Raw genomic sequence first — 21,503 nt, 5'->3', positions numbered from 1 at the left:
CTCATTCAAGCAGAGCACAAGGACATAATTCTTCAACATCTGGTGTTTGTAAAAAGGCTTCTAACATGCCTTGGGTACACAATAAATGAAAAGAAATCCCAACTGGTACCCTCTCAAATAATTACATTCCTTGGTGCAAGCTTGAATACAACTGCCCAGATGGCTTACCTTACGCCAGACAAACAAAGGCAACTGACAGCATACTTCAAACAGAAACAAAAACCCAGTTATCTGCAAGACAAATTCTGCAGGCTTTGGGGTTCATGGCATCCTGCATTCTACTAATTCCATATGCAAGACTGCATATGAGGAAACTTCAATGGTACCTAAAAAGTTTATGGAGTCAACATTGTCACAGTCTGGAAACAATGATTCCTCTCATTCCTTGCTTACAACAGGAGTTTCTTTGGTGGGCAGAGACATGTCACCAAAACAAGGGATTGTCATTCACTCTACCCCCTGCCACCCAAACCCTAACTACAGACGCATCAGACTATGCTTGGGGGGCCCACCTTGTGGGGAGATGCATTCAGGGCATATGGAGCCCAAAACAAATGCATCTGCATATCAACCAGAAAGAGATGCTGGCTGTTCAGAATGCTCTGACAGCTTTCAAGGACTTACTTCATCCAGGACAACTACTGATAAAGACGGACAGCACCACGGTTATGTGGTACATAAACAAGCAGGTGGGTACACATTCCTACCCCCTTTGCAGACTAGCCATGGCATTGTGGAACACAGCTTTGACTTACCAAGTGCATCTTCAAGCTCAATTCCTGCCAGGAAAACAAAATACTCTGGCAGACGACCTAAGCAGAAATCGTATGACCCGCACGAGTGGAAACTGGATCCACAAATCTTCAGCATGGTAACACAGAAATGAGGGAGCCCAGACATAGATCTATTTGCCTCTCTCCAAAATTATCAACTGGACAAATTGTGCACAAGGACTTATCACAGACAAGCATGAAAATTGGATGCCGTATCCTTCATTTGGAAAAACCTATCAGTCTATGCCTTTCCTGCTCTGCCTCTTCTCTCCAAGGTTTTACTAATGGTCAGACAGGAAAAACCAAAAATGATCCTGATTGCTCCAGTCTGGCCTTGTCAGCACTGGTACCCAATTCTAAGGAATATGTCTCAACTCCCTCCTTGGTACTTGCCTCAAATACCTCATCTACTGTATCAGCAGAACAATCAAATTCTGCACACTCAGCTCCAAACTATGAACCTTGCAGCATGGCTGATCATTTAATTATTCAAACAACACCTCTCAGTAAATCTGTGATGGATGTCATTTTGGAAGCCAGAAGGCCTAGTACTAGAAAATCTTATGCTGATAAATGGAAGAGATTCTGTGCTTGGTACCAAGCACTAGGAATGGACACCGCAAAACCAAATATTCCTCAGATTTTACAATACTTGACAGATGCTTGACAAGGGCCTATCTTTTTCTTCAATAAAAATCCATGCCTCTGCCATCTCGGCTCATTACAACACGGAGCCTTCCCTCTTTTCTCATCCTTTGCTTAAACAGTTTCTTAGAGGGGCCAAAAATTTAAGGCCTCCCAAAAGATCACCAACTCCTGCATGGGACCTCAATTTTGTGCTGGAAAAACTCACCCTGCCTCCTTTTGAACCAGCAGCTACTGCGGATATAACATTTTTATCTTGGAAAACAGCTTTCCTCTTGGCAATCACTTCAGCAAAAAGGGTTTCAGAACTACAGGCTCTCATGGCTGTGGAGCCTTTTATTACATTTTACCCGGACAGGGTGTCCCTCAGGACCAATCCTTCCTTTATGCCTAAGGTGGTATCCAGTGTAGCTCTTAACCAAGCAATTCACCTGCCAACATTTTACCCAAATCCGCAGAACAAGGGGGAGTGGATTCTGCATTCATTGGACATACACTAACAACTAAGATTCTACTTAAACAGGACCAAATCTCTAAGAAAGTCTGAGCAACTACTGGTGGCATTTGCTTCAGGATCAGAGGGGAAAGCAATATCAAAGCAGACTATTTCTAAGTGGATAAGCCACTGCATTCATTTCTGCTACTTGGACCATGGTAAACCTGTGCCCAAGGGGATCAGGTCACATTCCACCAGGGCTGCCTCTACCTCAGCAGCCTTTCTCAGAGGAGTTCCAACCAAAGACATTCTAGAAGCTGCTACTTGGAGCTCTGTTCATACCTTCACAAAGCATTATCATTTGCCTCTCTTCTCCAAATCCAGGGCAGGCTTTGGCACTGCAATTCTGCAGGGTCTTACAGCCACTCCTAATGCTATTTAGTTCCATCCTCCCATCCATAGCTTTGGGATTCTACCCAAATGTAATGACTGCAACAGTGAAACACGAAGAACATAGTACAGTTGTGTACACTTACCATAAATGTAGATGTTTGAGTGTATTCACTGTTGCAGTCTGGGTACCCACCCGCCATCCCCCTTTTCTATAACTTATCTTTCCTTCACTATATTCTAAAGCCTTTGTGGTGTATTTGCTTTTAGATGAAGGTAAAGTTTATGTTGCTAAAAGTGCATTTACATATATTGCTGTTTATTTATATATATATATATATATATATATATATATATATATATATATATATATATATATATATATATATTTGCTCCCCATTTGGGGGGGCACCTGACATCTGGGGCAAGAAAAACTGAATAAAATGGCGTCAGCTGCATGTTTTATACCCCTGATGACCTGATGTCGTGGAGGAGGAGACAGCAGCCGACACAGAACCCAAGACTTTGTCATTCAGACCAACGGAGGGCAACCTGCCAGCAGACTACCCAAATGTAATGACTGCAACAGTGAATACACTCGAACATCTACATTTATGGTAAGTGTACACAACTGTATTTTGTGTCTTTCCCGACATACTCGGGTAACCACACCGAAGAAGTCAGGCACCAGATACAAAGATTACTTTTTTCTCTTTGTGTTTCAGATACCTATGTGTTGGTCTGTACATGTGTGGCAACATGGTTACCCTCATGAGCTTGTATCCATTCTAAATCTAATGTGAATCCTGTGACCTGGTCTGGTTGTAACCTCATTAGCTGGGATCACCAGTCTCCCTTATTGTTATGCGAGTAGTGACACGAGGCATTATGAGAGTCAGGGAGTCGCCATAGTTGTTTACAGAAAGATGATTGCCTGTGTTATGGACCTAACTCCCCTTTGCATGCTCATTGATACCCAGAGGTTGACATGCAGTGGGCCATTGTGATGTACTGCATTCTAAGATTACTGGATGCTGTGAACCATGGTAGTATAGTAAATATTCATGGGTATTAGAGGCTGTTATAAGAGGTAGTATATTACACCATGCTCCTGGGGTATTAAATGCTATTAGCATGGGGCAGTATATTATTACACTGTATTTGTGGATAATGGAGATTATCATCAGGGTCCGTGTATTACACACTGTATTCCTTCAGTATTAAGAGTTGTTTTAGGAAGAGCAGTATAATCTACTGTATTCCTGGAGTATTAGAGGTTATCATTAGGGGCAATATATATTACATTGTGTTACTGGGATATTAGAGTTTGTTGTTAAAGGCAGTGTACTACATTATAGCTTAGGGGGTATTAGAGGTGTTCAGCAGTGACATTATATTAAATTGCGTCCCTGAGATTTTACTGGCCCAGAAAGGACAGTATAGTATACTGTCTTTCTGGGGTATTATAGCCTGTCAGCAGGGGTGGTATATTACCCTGTGTTTGTGAAATCTTCACATTTGTCAGCAGAGATAGTTTACACTATATTCCTTGGGTTTTGGGAGATGTCTGGGGGTATGTTATTTTTCACTGTACTCCAGTGGTGTTAGAGATTGTCAGCAGGAACATTACATTGTATTTCCTGGGGTATTAGAGGCTGTCAGCAAGGGTAGTATTCCTGGAATGTAAGAGGATGGAACCAGGGCAGTATATTACATTGAATTTCTGCGGTATTAGGAACTATCAACAGAGATAGTATTTACACTGTATTCCTAGGGTGTTGGTTAGAACTTGTCATCTAAGACAGTATATTACACTGTATTCCTGGACATTAGAGGCTTTTTGCAGGAGTAATGCATTGCAATGTATTCCAAGGATATTAGAGGCTGTCAACAGGGGCGGTGCATTTTACTCTGTTCCTTAGATAATAAATGCTGTAAATAAGAGTAGTATATTGTACTCTGTCTCTGAGGTGTTACAAGTTATCATGTGATATGGCACATTGTGTTTCTGTGGTGTTAAGAGGTTTTCAATATGTATAACACAGTGTATTCTTGGGATGTTAGACACTGTCATCAACAATGCTTTACACTATAGCCCTGGGGTATTATGAGTTTTCATTGGGAGTAATACACTATAGTGTAGCCCAGGAATATTAGAGGCTGTCAAATGCAGCAGTGCATTATACTGCGTTTCTGAGATGTTACAGGTTAGCAGTGAAAGTGATTGCATACATTATAGAGATGTCACAAGCTGTCAGTAAAGCCAGAATATTACACTGTATTCCTTGGCTATAGCACTTAACCATGGCGGATATTTTATTACACTGTATTCCTGGGGTTTCAGAAACTGTCAGCAGGGGTAGTAAGTTGCATTGTATTCCAGGAATATTAGAGGCTGTTAGCAGAGGCAGTACATTATACTGTACTCCTGGAGTATGAGTAATACATTACACCTTATTCCTGGGGTGTTAGATATTTTCAGGGGTGGTGATATATTGCACCATATTCCTGGATACTACAGGCTGTCAGAAGGGACAGCATGTTACCTTATATTCCTGGGTATTAGCAGAGATGGTATACTGCACTGTGTTACTAGAATAGGAGAAGCTGTCATCAGGGGCAATATACTGCATATTATTCCTTGGATAATAGAGGCTGTCACTGGGGTTGGCGTCTTTTAGCAGTAATCCATGACCAGATGGGGATAATGTTTGGCTTGCCTACTGCAAGAGCGGTGTGATTCCAAAGGCAAAGCCCAAGTGATAAAAACAAATAAATAAGAGTTGACAAACATTATCCATCCCATATTCAGGTGTGAATTTTTGCTACTATGCAATGCAAGTGCTGTAAAAAAATAATGCTTACCTTTGCAGATAATGGCTTTTCATTTTGGAATTTTTTTTTTTATATATTTTTCTTGTCACCTTTGGTGAGTGGGGATGGTTTTGTAATGTACTACACACATGTGGCATGGGATATGTGCATGCTGATGCTTGCATAGTACATAAGCCTAAATGTACTTCTTGCTAAGTTTTTTCCCCCTTTGAGGGAGTCAGGAGTGTGCATGCATGCAGTTCTTCAAATTAGGTTGCTCACACACTTTTGAAATCTTGTGAGTCTTAATATTTTGCATGCGCGCTCGTGTGTGTGTGTGTGTGTGTGTGTGTGTGTGTGTGTGTGTGTGTGTGTGTGTGTGTGTAATTTGCTGTGCATTATTCTGCTTTAAAAAGCAGTTCTGTGTTATCGGGAAAGGGCACGATTTCTTAAATTTTAGAAGTTAATGGTTAAGTTTACTTTCTCTATTTAGCTGTGTGTAGAAAATGGTGGTTGTAGGTTTTATTTTTGTTACTACATCTGCAGAGACAACTTTGCCTATTGCTTTGTTTTTTTTTAGCTGGACTTGTTTCTGTGGATAATGCTGGATTTAGAAAGGGCATGATGATTTCTTTGTCTTCTTGTGGTATTGTGACTGTTAACAGGGGTAGCACAATACCCTGTATTCCTGAGTATTAGAAGCTGTAAACAAAGGCATTTTACACTGTATTTCTCTGGTATTAGATGCTGTCAGCAAAGGTGGTATATTACACTGTGGTCCTAAGAGAGACAGTAGATGCTGTGTGCAGGGATGTTATGCTACAATGTATTACTTGAGTATTAGAGGATTTCAGCAGGAGTAATGCATTGCACTACCTTCCAGGCATACTAGAGGTATAAGCATGGGCATCTTATCATACTTTATTGACAGGGTGGTAGAAGCTTTCAGCGGGTGTGATCTGTAACACTGTATTCCTAGGATATTAGAGACTTTCAGTGGGAGTAATGCATTACGCTGTTTTCCAGCCATATTAAAATTATCAGGAGGGGCATTACATTACACTATTCCCTGGTTATTAGAGGCAGTTAGCAAGGATCATATGTTGTATTGTATTCCTAGTATTCTAGTATTAGTTGGGAGTGGTTTCCCATAGTGTCATAGGTTGTGTGTAAGATGTAGAGTTTACTGTATTGTTAGAATATCGCAAACTGGCATCGTTGAGCAAGTAGTGTGTGTATGTGAGTTAAGAGGCTGCTGTATTAGGGTGTTATAGTATGCTGCTAGAAGGTTACGTGTTCTATAGAGCCGCTTTACAGAACAAGGGAGATTAGTAGTGTACTGTTCTGTATTGTTTGGGTGTCATAAACTCTGGGTAAATTGTAGGGAGCCGTCTGATATGCTGCAGGTGTAATGTATTATACATAATTATTAGAAAGCCATATATTACGCTGTATGCCTAAGAGGATATTGTCTGTTAGAAGGAAGCAGTTACTGTATTGCCACTAAAACTGCATAAGGAGATATCCAAGTAGGCAAGTCCTGTTCTATAGTTTTGATTTTGTGTGACAGCTGAAGATAAACTTTCCTTTCTTTTACTTGTTTAGCAGAATTACTGAAAGCTGATGGTTCAGAGAAAGAAAGCACATCCCAGCATCATGGTGTTGATGATCACAGGCAGAGGGCACAGCAACACTTCAGTGTTCAGGGAATAAGGACAGACCTCCTGGAGAAAGTGACACCCAGCAAACCTGTTGGCAAAACAACTTTAAAGTTGAGAAACACCACAAAATCTGCAAAAATACGCAACTACAACATCCGTGACTAACCAAGTTTTAAACAGAATATTTCAGATGGTTATTTGAGATTTTTATTATGTGTGCATTTTTGTTTTGTAGTAATTTTGCACCTTCTTATTTAAAATGACCATTACTACAGTCATCATACAGCTAACAAAGTCCACAAAACAGTAATGTTTAGAAGTCTGGTTCTACATTTCTAATAAAGCTTGTCTTTTCCACTATTACCGTGTATGTGGATACATTCACAAAGAAAATGTTTGTTATACATATGACTCCTAAAGGATGTGTAGCTGAAGACAATAGAGTACATGGTCACAGCACAAACAGCTGCATCACATGATCTGAACTGACCTCTTAGGACCCCTGGTTTCCAAATCTTTCTTGATTTTTTTTTTTTACATCCACCTGTACTTCTGCAAAAGCAATGTTAACTAGAATGAAGAATTGCTTTCATGATTGATAGCAAATCAGCTATAAATGAGAATTATTTTGTTTAGCCTTCTTCAGCATCCTGATCCAAATTTGTAAGTTCTGATCTTGTTTAATGGTCCTCTTACCAAGCTTTGTTAGCTCCTATGATATTCAGGTGTCCTACATAAACTGTAATTTGAAGAGGAAGTACAAAGCTTATTGGATATGACATCCATAAAATCTTTTTCTACTGAGCTGAAAGTTGTAAGGCTGTGCTTCATAACAAATAATTCAGTCTTTTTTTCCCTCTCAACCACTATAAACCATGCTTTTCATCATTGGTAAAGTTAGGAACTAGTCCTGCAGTGGTAATATCTTATACTGTGTGTCAGTGGAGCAGTTAATGCACTCATATTTAATGTCAAAAGCTCAGAAGTCTGTGGGTTCTATTGCCGCATCACGTTTTTTGATTATTTTTTTTCCAATAATGACTGCAGTACAACATAAAAGAGGGGTTCTGCATTCTTGACTGTGCTGTACTTCTGATTAGACATTAAGCCAAGATCCCCATCTGCCTGAGTTGGTAGTAGCGAATGTGGAGGTAAAATATCCTGTAGGGTACTTTATACAGAACAGACTATTTACACCTATACAGAAGTTTTAAAGACAAATATGTGCAAACAAAAAAATAAAATATGAAAACATATTCAAGTGCAAGAGCTAACAGCATAAAAAGTAGTCAACCCTCCAACTCCTTTTACCGTAATTAAAACTAAACTTTCAGTACTCTATTCACTGGGCAGGTTTTATTAAATAAAAATTAATCACCACCTGTATTCAGTATGCAGATGATTCCACATTAGTATGCGCAGCCAAGACGCAATCACTACTTCAGTCTCTAACACAAAACGTATTTAACATAGTTGAGAAATGGCTCATTGACCGTTGCCTCATTCTCAATCCAAAAAAACAAAAATGCTATTATTCACTCCCATGCGCAGAACTTCCCCAATATACTTCAGCGTCACCTCAACTAATGGTACAGAAATATCTCCAGAACCAACCACAAGACTACTTGGGGTACTAATTGATAACAACCTCTCATTTGAGCCCCATATTAATAACACTATATAAACAATTAACAAAAAACTAGGTTCCCTCTACAGAATCATACCCTTTCTAACTCCCAAAGCCAGGTCCACTATTGCCCGTACCCATTTAATCTCAACCCTTATACGCATCCCCTATCTACACTAAACTATGCAAAAGCAATATGAACAAACTTTCCATCACCTACAATAATATAGCAAGATTTGCAACTGGCTCAACCTACAGAACCCATCACTGCAACAATCTTAAACAACTAGGCTGGTTAGAACTGTCAAATCTAATTTTACTGAACCAACTAACAATAGTCCAAAAGATACTATACCAACCTTCAAAGACTCCCATACTCACCAACCTAATCTTCCCCTACTATAACCTAAAGGTCCTACGCTCATCAAACAAATTACTAGTGCAAATAAATAAAACCAACAATCTGGCTGGTGACTCTCTGTTCTCCAGCGCAGTGGGAAAAACCTGGAACTCCCTCCCAGATCACCTTACATCCATTTCCTCAGCTCCTCTATTTAAAACCAAACTTAAAACATACCTCAAATCTCACTGGTTATGCCCTTGTGCTAATCCAGACTAAACACCAGTCTTTATATGATGACACCTCTCTACATACCAGCACAAGCAAAATTACCTCTTACTTATAATTGTGTGCATATCAATATACCTATTAATAGTGAACTATTTAATAACTAATTGAATTACTAACAAACATCTTATGGGTGACTTTTATAACTAACTTTGGTATTGGTTTATAATCAGAGACTTGATTGCTTTATTGTGTTTTTCTAGCTAACTTAGCCTACTAGCAAACTATATTGGTCTGACTTTATTGCTCAATAGTGTGCATTGTTGTCTTACATAGTTTTAAACATTCCCCTGTATACTACCAATGTTGTGCTACATCTTCTTATTCATCTTTGTACCTATATTCATAGCTCTATTCAGTAAGAATCATCCTACTAATATGACAATATGAAATACCTCTATAATAGCTAAAACTTACAATGTACTTATGTCTTGTAAATACTATTTTCTAGTGCGGAGCTTTTCTCCCCGGGCCTCCACTGAAAATGGACATGTATCCAGTTGGACCAGCCCGGTCAACAAATGTAAAATAAATAAAAAATAAATAAATAAATTAAAGTATCCCTTCTAAAGAATCTGAGCATTAAAAAAAATAATTTTCCATCCAGTTTTTTCCTGTTATTTTTGATATGACCATCATAATTTTTTTTGCATAGCACTGAGGATTAATGTCACTAAATAATGACAGACACTTGAGTTTTAGATTTCATATCCTTCAGAAAATGTACATTAATGCAAATCCTTTTTGTATATTAACATACATGAAACTCCAAGGACCAAACACAGCAGATGGACTCTAAATCTATAGTTAGCACATTCTCACCATAAACGGCCCTTCATCAGACCACACAAGAATAAAAGCATCACAAACTTTAAATAATCACAAAAAACTACTAATTAAAACACATGATTTCCAGTCAACCAATCATATTCAAACACATATAAGTGATGTCACGTAACTCTCATTCATAAAAACTCTATTCATTCAAGTCCCCTGAGCATTCTGTTTGCTTAAATAAATGACATGCATTAAGGAACGGTCTTAAAGATACCTTCCCATTCAGCCCAGGAACCTTATATGCCTATAATGTTACTATCCAATGAATCTCATGTTGTTCTATCTTGTTCCTAATATCACCAAGTTGTAAATCCTCTCATATACAGTCTAACACCAAAAACATAAAATGATGTGAAGAGTCATTCTCAATAACATGCTTGGCAAGTGCATTCTTATCATCCTTCCTCCGTATAGCTGCCACATGTTCCCTGAATGGGTCTCTCAAAGTTCTGTTTGTATTTCCAAAACAGAAAGACGAACAAAAAAGTGCAACATGCTAGATAAGCTAAATGTTTAGTAAAACAATCAGCCTTAACCCTAAAATGAATATCTTTACATATAAAACATGTAAAAGAGTTAGAGGAACTGGCCTATCCTCACGTCAGATGATAAAATCAGGAGTTTAGTAGGGGAATGTCCACAGTTTTATTTTAAAAATAAGATGTCATTAAAGAGATTGCTTTGTTATGGGGGTAATGGAAATGTGACAGTTAGTGTAGGTACAACTCCCTGTCAGAATTGTAATTTTTATGTGTTTATTGACTAACTCTTTTAGACATCCTGTTTTATGTAGAGATTTTCATTTAAAGTTTGTGATGCTTTTATTCTTGATTGGTCTGATGAAGTGCCATTTATGGTGAGAAAGCGCTACCTAATTAAAGATTTAGAGTCCATTGCTGTGTTTGGTCCTTGGAGTTTCTTTTACGTTACATTGTTCTGTTTGACTTTATGACAATTTATCCACTATGGAGTATCTGTACCTTTTGGTTTTTAGTATATTAACCTGATGAATGCTTTCTGATGAAGTCTGTGTTTTACAAGACAAAAGTAGAAATTAAAGTAGCATAAGCTAAAGTTTTCTAGTGAAGATTCTATTTTTTACATCCTGGTTAACTCTATTTTGTGTTTTTATTTTATTATTTATTTATATTACCACTGTATTGGGAATTTTTTTTGGTAGTATATTGACCTTCTAAGTTTATAAAAGCAATCTTATAAACAGTCTGTGGGCTATATTTGTTCATAAATTATAAATATTATGGCAGCCTAAAACATAGAACTTTGAACACTATATTAGCTCCATCTTCTTAAACCACATAAGTCCCTGTGGTACTTTCCCCTTTAACTGTGCTCAATTAATTGTTTTTAGCAGTCCACAGTCTCCCTTCTTAAGTTTATTTCTCTTCTTGTGTAACCACTTTTGAGTTCTCAGACAGTATTTTTCCAGAGCTGGACTACTGTATTCTGGCTTACTTTTCTCATTGTTTTGGTGGGGGGTTGAGGTAGGCTTTTGAACTTTACTTTTCAAAATTCATAGAAACCTCCTTACATTACACAGTTGTTCAAACAGTCAAGTGTGTATTTTTACTGTTATCACCATTAGTCAGGTCAAGGTGATATTGGACTAACTCGTCTTCTGAAACTGTGTCCTACAGCAGCAAAATCAAGACGTTCATCTACTAGCACAGAGGCCTTTTAAACTGCATTGTTCCTTTTACTTAATCCTGAGCAGATTTGTGGCTGTTTGTGTTAAGTCATTGATTGTTTTCTCTCTCTCTTTATAACTTTTCAACCCACTTCATTCACCCTCTCTAACGCTCAGGCTCACTCCAATCCCCTACCCTACCCCAAATCCCACCTAAACCCTTTTACTCTACTTTATACTTCCATAGCATAACCTACATACTCCTCTAACCAATACCATCAGTTCCCTCCAACAGGAAAACAGTCAATGCAATTACTCCCAGTAGTAACACCCACTCTAGTTTACCACCCAAGACTGTCTCTCAAATTGTTTTAATCCTTGCCTCCTATAACTATCAAATTGCATCTCCACAACCAACCCACTAACCTCCTAACATTTTATTATCCTAATTTACAACAAAGATAAAACCCAAGTTAAATAAGATGCCCCTAAGTCAGATTATTGTACTATTTGTCCTGACTGTGTTAGCCTTCATCATCAATTATAAAATTCAGCTCCTTCAGATACTTAGGACTTCAATTAGTCTTCATAAAGAATATCAACATCTACCCAACCTGTCTTTCTCCATAACACCCTATCTCTACAAGCAAACCATATCTGATTTATTTTTCTATATATATCTTAAAACAAAGGATCCAAATTTACGATTAAATATCAAACCAAGATCAAAATATAACTGGCCACACTCTTTTCTCTGTTAAATATCAATTCAAAAAAATTAGCGGAGATATTCTTCCCAACCCTGGTCTCACTGTTCATAAAACCATCACTTCCAACCCCAAAATAAACCAGTCAGCAAAAAAACAGAATCCAAATTCACCTTACTAAACGTGAACCTAAGAAGTTCGTGCAATAAAATTCATGACATACATTCTTATCTTGTCTCATACACTCCTGATGTAGTCATAGCTACTGAAACCTGTTTAAAAAAGAAATAAAGGATAATGAGATCACCCCCCCCAGATACAATATACTCAAGTACGACAGGCAAAACAAGCGTGCAGGCAGTGTAGCAATCATCTATAAAACTTCTGTAACCATTACCTTACTTCCACAGGAAATACCCAAATTTAACAATGCTGAATTACTAATAACACTCCTAAAAATCAACAGTAGGAAAACTTTATGTTTAACAGCGTACCAATATATGCCATTAGAACTCACCATAACCTAGATAAACATATTATTTATAATCAAATACAAAATACAACCAATTTCAGCAAAGATATTTTCATTGAATCACTAAAAAATATATAACTGGATTGTACTTAGAACAATGTATCTAGATATTGCTGTAGAATACTTTAATAACTTATTCTTACAGACCTTAAATAATTGAGCACCAGTGCGTAATAAAAAAGTAGAGTCTAACCACGTACCATGGCTGACAAAGGAAACAATAAAGCATGATAAAAAGGGATAATGCCTGAAAAATTGGTATAAAAATAGAACTCAAAAAGCTTTCCATCAATTTAGATATCTTAGAAACCTTGAAAAACTCCACGTTAAACAGGATAAGCAAACATACTATATCAGCCTACAAGACAAACATATAAACAACCCAAAACTTTTTTGGTCATTGCTAAATAAACTACTCCACCCATGCAAGACCATTAGTCCCTCTTCAAAAACAGTCAATATGACAGACTCTATCCCCACACAGTTTATTTCTTTTTATGCAATCAGTATTATTTCTCTTGGATACTAACACTGCCTCACTGTACCCTTGTCCAATCAAAATCACCAACAGCTCTTCAGTTTTAGTCCAGTAACTACCTTGCTCATAAGGAAGTTTGCTCCTTAAACTAAAAACTACTTCTGTAGCTGTAGACTAACTACCATCAGACTACCTAAAAATGTCTGCAGAAGTCATAGCTTTCCCTGTGTCCATACTAATTAATATTTCCATAGCGGAAAAATACGTCCCATCACTACGGAAAAATCCTACATCATATCACTGCACAAAGGCAGCACATCTACAGAGTTTAATAACTACAGACGGATAGCAAGTCTCTCCCCTTTCCAGAATGTTAGAGAAATGCATCCATATGTAGCTGATGCTAACCCCAAATATAAAACTACACTCAAAAGAAAACAAAACCAAAACAACCACAACGAGGAACCACACACTAAACTGAAAAAATACTTTATTATCTTTAGCGCCTCAGCTTTAAAACAGCCTTCCAGGAGTACCTAACCTCAAATAATCTGCTCTCAGAAACACAACATGGCTTTAGGTCCCAGCACAGCATGATTGCTGCTCTACTACATTTTACCAATATAATAAAAAGACATAGAAATGATGGTCTGCTTGTGTCCACCATGTTTTTAGACTTGTTAAAGGCATTTTATACTGTCTCACACCAGCAACTGATCATTCGACTCTCCTCAATAGGACTTTCACAACACTCTTTGTTATGGTTCCTTAATTACCTGTCTGTAAGAAGACAAGCCATTAATGGGCAACAAACCTACTCATCCTTTCAACCAGTTACTACAGGTGTCCCTCAGGGCTCTGCCCTGGGTCCTCTGCTATTTAATATATATATATATATGTATATATATATCTATATATAAATTAATGGCCTCCACAACTGCACTCATCATGCTAGTTTAGTTCAGTACGCAGATGACTCAACATTAAAATGTGCGTCCTTAACAATAAATAAGCTCCAAGACATTACCCAAAAATTTTTCTCCTTTGTAGAAATCTGGCTCAAAAAAATCAAACCTCCTACTCATCCTCAAGAACACTAAGTTAATGCTTTTCACCTCAAAAAGTTGCCAAAAATCAAAAGCAATCATTTACCATAAAATCAGAAAATAATAATTGAAATCACAGTAAATTTCTAGGCATTATAATAGATGACAATCTCAAATATGACCACCATATACTGCACACCATTAAATCTACACACCATAAACTAGTCTCCCTTTATAGGATCAATGGATTCCTTACAAGTACTGCAAAAAAAAAAAAAACTGTAGCCACCACCTTCTTATTACCGACTCTCTTATATGCCACTCCTATCATAACAAGCTTAAACAATACTCAAAGAAAGAAAATTGCCTCCTGCTACAATAAAACAGCTAAATTTGCCACCAGTCTCCCTCATAGGACCCAACATTGTCTTGGCTTAAAGCAGTTAAACTGGCTTGAACTGCACAACTGTCTAACATATTCACAACTAACTACAGCACACAAACTCATTCATCATCCAGAAAAATGCACTGCACTACAAAACTCATTACTACCTTACTATCCTGCAAGGGACTTTCTTTCTAGTAAGACATTCGTATTAATTACAGATAAGTCAAATAATGTTGCAGAACACTCACTCTACTCCCAATGCATTGCTAAACTCTGGAATAGTATACCCACACAAATAAAACTCTCCAACAGACTCAGTAGTTTTAAACTTCTACTTAAACAACATCTTAACCAGTCCTGGTCCTGTACATGCTCATCATACAGTTAAAACATTATGTTTACTGTACGATACTCTCCAAATACTCTCCTTAAACATAATATTCTCAGCCTCTTACTGAAATGACAAAAAATGTTTATATATAACTGTTGCCTGTATAATCCACGAAGTTGCATGTGTGCTTTCTCTGTAGTAACTTCCACCTCTGTGAAATCTTTGAATGTATAAATGTAACTACTGATCAGATGTTGTTAATTTTCATTCTATCCTCAATTTGTGGGTTTAGATCCGATCCCTCGGATCCAACTCAGCTGTTACAATAGCTTGTGGCAACCAAAAAACTCTCCAACTTCTCCCTTACCCATAATGTGCACCTTTCCTGTGTACCTTAGATCTCGTTTGCCTCTATTCGTGTTAGATGTGGTGACCAGTTGCTGTTTTTGCAGATAAGTAAATTTAAAACTTCCTTTCTTCTTTAAATAGTTTTTTCTATGCGCTCTCTGTTTATCTGTATAGCTTAGCTTCTTTCCCTTACCTAACGACGGACTACTTGCTATTTTTTCCCCTCTTCCTTTTTTTGTACAAAAGTACCTCTGAATACTATCATTAGTATTCTTCCCCTTTACACTTAGTGTATTCCCCTGTTACCATTGTTGGTATACTCCCCATTTTGTACTTTCGTTTGAAAAAAAAAAAAAAAAAAACTTTCTATCCTTAACTTGTTTTTTTTTTTTTTTTTTTTGCTTAACTTTTTCTCTTTCAGTATGGCAGATAAAAGAAAAGGCCAGCTGGCTTCAGAAGGTGTGGGAAGTGTCAGAGAAAAATGCCTAATTCAGACTCACATACCTTGTGTGCCTATTGTTTGGGATCCCTTCAACTACAAGAAGATTGCTCTATATGCCATGCGTTCAACCATAGAGGTCTGGTTGAACACAAGAATAAGTTAATTCTTAAAGGTCTTCTTCCATCTGCATCCATTGAGGCATTATCAGGAGCTTCACCTTCTGATAAACAAAAAAGTACAAATCAACATTATCTAGCCCTTCCTCTCCTTCATCAAAAACTTATGAAAAATCTAAGAGGAGGCTTCTGTCGGCTCTGACTTTCTCGTCAGACCTGCCAGTTAAAAGACCCAAGCTTTCAGATCCTACACCCTCCTCAGAGCTGAAAGTGGGAACTAAGAAAGATACAAATCCATTCACTTCATTGGATCCGACTTCGTACAAGACCATATCTTCACCGGATCAGACACCCATTGATTTGACTTTGAGCCTTCCTGCTTTACTAAGGACCCAGTACTCACCTTTACTAAACCCAGTACCATTGAGAGTGCCTTCTCCTTTTTCTGGAAAGGCTTAAGTCACCTTCCCTGATGTCTACTTGCTGTTCTAGAAGTTTGACCAAAGAGAACGTGGAGAGACTGATGAGAAAGATTATCTGGGTGCTGAGTATGCCAGAGGTTTCCTTGGCTCCTACCCCTTTGGGTCAGAAGTTCCATACATCAACTACCCCTCCTTCACATCCTCCTCTGACTTCTTTTGAAGCTTCAGAGTTCTTGGATCCGAGCCACCCAGCTCTGTCAGCTTCATATCCAAAGATAATTTTTATCATCAGATCCATCGTTTGCTCAGAGTTCTTTGGTTAATTGGAGCCAGAGACCTCTCAGACCCATAGCTGCTTAGTCAGCTTTGAGGTGTTGAGAACGACTCCGAAGTTTTCAGAGCCATCCCTGCATCTAGGGGCTTCGGCTCAGGTGAGCTCTGCTCTGGCTTCTGCCTCAGGAGGATTTTCCTCAGAGCAGGGAGAGACTAGGATCCAGAGGCTTGCCCTCTTGGATCCGGAATCCTGTCCCTCTCAGGGGAGATCATCCTTTGAGGCTTTAGAGAGAGCCATTTCTGCTTCAGCAGCTCAGACGATTCGTACCTCCTTGGATCCTCAGCCCCCAACTCTGTCATCTCTGTGTATAGAGTCTCAACCTTTTTCTCCACAGGGACATCGAGTACTGAAACCCCAAGCTTCCCAGCAGGACATTCCCATTTCTTCTGATACCTCCCTACAGCATCCCACTGAGGAGGTCCCAAAGAAGAAGTTGTGCAAGAGGAAGCACTTGGATTCCCCGGAGGTATCTGTCACAGAAGAAACAAACTTGGATGAGAGTGAAGGGTCCCCAAGGTCACATCTTGAAGATGTCTCCTTTGGGGACATCCTGGGAATTCTAAAACAGGGAGCTGATTGGAATCCCAACAATCCTTCGTCTGAGGAATCAATGTACCTAGAGGCTTTTGTTACTCACCTGTCTACCTCTTGGGTGACTCTACATGCCAATGAGCTCATTGAGCCAGTTCCCTGGTGACCAGACAACATTATTACTGCTCTTGAGGACAAACAATTCTGGACAAAAGGTGTTCCTGTAGATGCTATGATTGTGGCGGTGGCCACAAAGAAGGAACTAGCTAAGGAAAGTCCCTCTATCCATCTCCCAAACCAGGAGTCTTGGGTGATGGATAGATTTGGGAAGCATGTCTATGCTTCAGCAACATTTTCCTTAGGGTCCCTGAACTACCTGCGACACTTCACTAGGTTATAGAGGGATCGATTAATGAGCTTTCAGATACCCTCTCAGGATCTGTAGCTGAGGAAGTACGAGCCTCAGTTACGTCCCAGTTGGCTACCCTCTAGTCTATTCCTAACTCTTCTGTGAGGCTGATTTCACATGTAGTTGAAGGAATAAGCAGAGCAGTGGGTTTAGGTATTGCGATTAAGAGGTATGACTGGATGTGCTTGTGTGACTTTGTGGAGCCTTTCAAGTCTACGGTCATCAATGCTCCATTTGATGGCATGTTCTTATTTGGCTCTAAAGTAAAAGACACATTGTCCAGGTGTGAGAAACATGGGAAGACCCTATCTGCAGTGGGCGTACGTTTCTCCACCCTGCAGAGGCCCCTTCTCCAGGAATCAGCAAAGCAGTGGGAAAATGTGGTTCAAAAAATCCCAAGGGTCTTTTCAAGACACACTTAGCAGTAGGTTCCCCCAGGGGCAGAGAGGGAACATCAATGGTAGACACTGCCCTAGCAGCAGAGGAGGTCTACAGAACCAAGGGTCCAGAGATCCTTTGTTTGGGATGCCCTTCCAGTGGTCCTGAATGGAGGCCCAATTGCCCTACTCTGCAGGCAGGGTTCGAATGTCCCTGCACCAGAGAGCCTGACTGGAAATATCATATACCTGGATGCAGAGGATCATTTCCAGAGGATATACTGTACTCTTTTCCCTTCCTCCAATGCAGTGCAGAAAACTTCCCTATATTCCACCCAGTCAGAGGGAACAAGCAGCTACTCAGGTGCAAAAGCTGCTAGAAAAATGAGTCATCCAAGAGGACCTATCAGAGCAGAAAAGATCTGGAAATTACTCAAGATTCCTTTTAGTGCCAAAGAAAACGGGACTGGACCAATCTTGGATCTTAGCAATTTGAACAAATCAGTTTGACGAAACACGTTCCAGATGGTCGCAGTTCAGTCCATTCTTCCATTTCTGGAAAAGGATGACTGACTGGGTGTGATCGATAGACCTTCAGGGTGCATATCATCACATAAAAATGTACAAACAATTCAGGAGGTGCTTACACTTCTGGCTGGGAGCTAGTCACTGATAGTTGAGATTACTGCCCTTTGGTCTCACCACAGCTCCCAGGGTGATTACCAAGTGCATGACAGTAGTGACAACTCACTTGACACTGCAGGGATTCCGGATATTTCTTTAGGTAGACAACTGGCTCATCTCTGCCATTACCAGGCATCAACCGTTGAAGGCAAGATATACCGCTCTCCAGACATATTTACATCTAGGGATAACTATAAACTATGATAAATCCTTTGTAGAACCCATTCAAAGTTTAAACTTTATAGGATCAATTCTTAACACAAAAGAGAGAATAACCTCACTCCCCCTTCAGTGGTGGAGACAGGTCGCAAATCTCAAGAATAATATGCAGCAACAAAATCTCAGCTAGGCTGGTTCTTCAGGTTTAGGATCCATGGTGTCAGCAATAACCCTAGTCCTGCTGGCCAGGTTTCACATGAGAATTCTTCAATGACTGTTATCAGCACAATGGTCTGTCCTTCAGCAATCAATGTCGACTCACTAATATTTGCAAAAAAGATCTCAAATGGTGGATTCAGTCGGACCAGATACTACAAGGTTGCCCCAGCCCAAGGCCACAGTGACCATGGATGCTTCCCAGTTAGGGTGGGGGAGGAATTTTCTGGGCAAAACAGTCTAAGGCACTTGATCCCCCACAGAGACTTAACTTGCATATCAATGTTCTACAGATGTGAACAGTGCTTTTAGCATTGCAGGCTTTCCAAGATGCTCTTCTCTTAGGAACAATTACAGTTCAATCAGACAACATGTCAGTAGTCTGGTATGTAAACAAACAAGGAGGAATCAGATCCTACCCCTTGTGTTGAGAAGCTGTGAGTGTGGCAAAGGGTAATCTCATCCAACCATTTTCTCATAGCAACGTATAATGTTAAGTTGTCTATCTCGCCTTCATTCTTGCTGGTTGGGTTAGGAGCCAATCCTCGGCTCCGACTCGGCCATCTTCAATAGCTCGAGAGCTGTTTACTGGCTCGAGGCTACCCCATATCCCATGATGCCTGGCACTAGTTACCCAGATCTTGTTTGCCGCTTCAGACTGCGAGGTTGTCTTATTGGCTCAGGCTCGTATACTTTATTGTATTTTCTAATTTTACTAGAATTTTTCCTTTATAAGTGTACCTAATTTCTTAGTTGTACTATTCCCCTAGCTATATTCCCTAAATAGCATCTATCCCTCCTGTTTTTTCTAGAAAACTCGTTTTACTTAGAGAGTTTTCCCTTCCCCTCCCCCTCCCTTCCTTTCGTGGTAGCCGTTTGAATTAGAGGCTAACCCTTTTTTGTCCTTTTCTAGTTTAAAAAAAATAAATAAATAAATATATAGAATGTTTTTAGGTAGTGTCTGTAGTAGTAGACTTTACTTAGTTTCAGTGTGTATTAGCTGTATAGTTATAGTGTTTAATTAGTTATACCTGCTAACTTGTTTTTTGCTTGTGTGTGTGCATGTTTAAACTTGGTGTGTGATTGGTAACATGTCCAGGGATACTAAAGTGTCCTGATTCAAGAAGTGTGACTCATGCTGTCAGAAGATGTCTCTGACAGATGGTCACACTTCTTGTGTCTACTGTCTGGGCGTGGTACACCTGCAGGACTCTTGTTCAGTCTGTCATGCTTTCAGCCCAAGGGTCCTGCAGGAGCGCAAAAATAAGTTAATCCTTCGGGGTTTGCTTAAGCCACAGGATTCACCGGCTAACGCTCAGCCTGCAAAATCCTCCAAGCCACCCAAGTCTTCAGCTCCTAGTTCTGAGCTGTCGGGTGAAGCACCACCATCCGCCTCGGCTCCGGCTGGAGCCAATGTGCCTCCCTCACAGTCGGCTCCAGCACAAACTTCGGAGCTGTCCGTGAGTCGAAAGAGATCTAGGTCTCCCTCCTTGGAGTCGAAACACTCGGCTCCATGGTAACCTCTGCTCCAACCGGAGCGCAGTCATAGGTCCTCTCACTCCTCTCGGTCCTCCAGACTTTCAGATCATGATTTGGAGAGAGTGGTCAGCAGGTTGCTGAAATCACAGGCCCTAGCAAAAATGTTGTCCAGCCCCCCTCATCAAGTGTTGGCTCCGTCCACTTCTGCAGATATTCCTCCTCCTCCGACTCCTCCCTTGAGTTCGGAGACGGAGTTCGTTGGGGTTTGAGTCGTGGAACCGTCGGCTCTGATACCTTCTCCTTCGGTTCCGTCGTCGGCTCCGATCCCATCCTTGGTTCCATCCTTGGAGGGATCTGGGTGCCGGAACTCCCTCATCTGCTCTGAGGGGGCGAGTGGCATCGGACCCTTGTCCGACCCCACTCTCCCCCTCGGAGCTTCGGCGCAGGTGAGCTCGGCTCCTACATCAGCTTTGGAGCTGTCCCCTTCAGTTCAGAGAGGGATTCCGATTTCTTCAGAACTGGAGTCTTCTTCGCGTCCGGGCAGGGACGCCTTCGAGGTCATGAGGAGTGTACTGGCCCCTGAGCCAATCCCACGATCAACCCCATTGGCTCCTCCCCCTATGGTGCCTGAGTCTGCCTCTGTCCCTCCTCCTGGTCCCAAGCGTGGGGAACCAGCGCTCAAGGGCACCGCTTTGGGTGCTTCTTCCTCTTCCGAGGCCTCCCCTGATCACTCAGAGGAGCCACTTCGTAAGAGGAAGTGCAAGAGGAAGCACGTTGACTCCCCTTAGTCTGTCACATCAGATACTGACTTAGGATTCGGAAGGTCCCCGAGATCCCCCTCTGAAGATGTCTCCTTTTCAGACATCCTTGAAATCCTTAAGCAGATGGGGAACTGGAATACCCTAGCCCCTTCCGAGGATGAGTCGGTATTTCTGGACACGTTTGGTTCCTGACCCTCCACCTCCTGGGTGTCTCCGCCTTTTGACCCACTTATGTCTTTGGTGGCTCAGAAGGCGTGGTCAGCTCCAAACACAGTGGAACCAACCCC

At 40.2% G+C, this 21,503-nt stretch overlaps 1 protein-coding gene across 1 annotated transcript in view; it reads left to right on the top strand.

The window, feature by feature from the left end:
- The window catches only part of CCDC57 (coiled-coil domain containing 57), a 3,049,962-nt gene extending 3,042,883 nt beyond the window's left edge, over positions 1 to 7,079 (top strand). Inside the window, exon 19 of the mRNA XM_044069731.1 lies at positions 6,664 to 7,079. Within this exon, the coding sequence (XP_043925666.1) occupies positions 6,664 to 6,884 (221 nt within the window). The 3' untranslated portion in view covers positions 6,885 to 7,079. The remainder of the gene's footprint in view (positions 1 to 6,663) is intronic.
- Positions 7,080 to 21,503: the final 14,424 nt, after the last annotated feature.

This window comes from Protopterus annectens, chromosome 4.part0, assembly GCF_019279795.1.
Source record: "Protopterus annectens isolate FY-2018-M chromosome 4.part0, PAN1.0, whole genome shotgun sequence".
NCBI lineage: Eukaryota > Metazoa > Chordata > Ceratodontiformes > Protopteridae > Protopterus > Protopterus annectens.
Note: the sequence above shows the minus strand (reverse complement) of the source record. Positions and strands in the feature narration are given on the sequence as shown.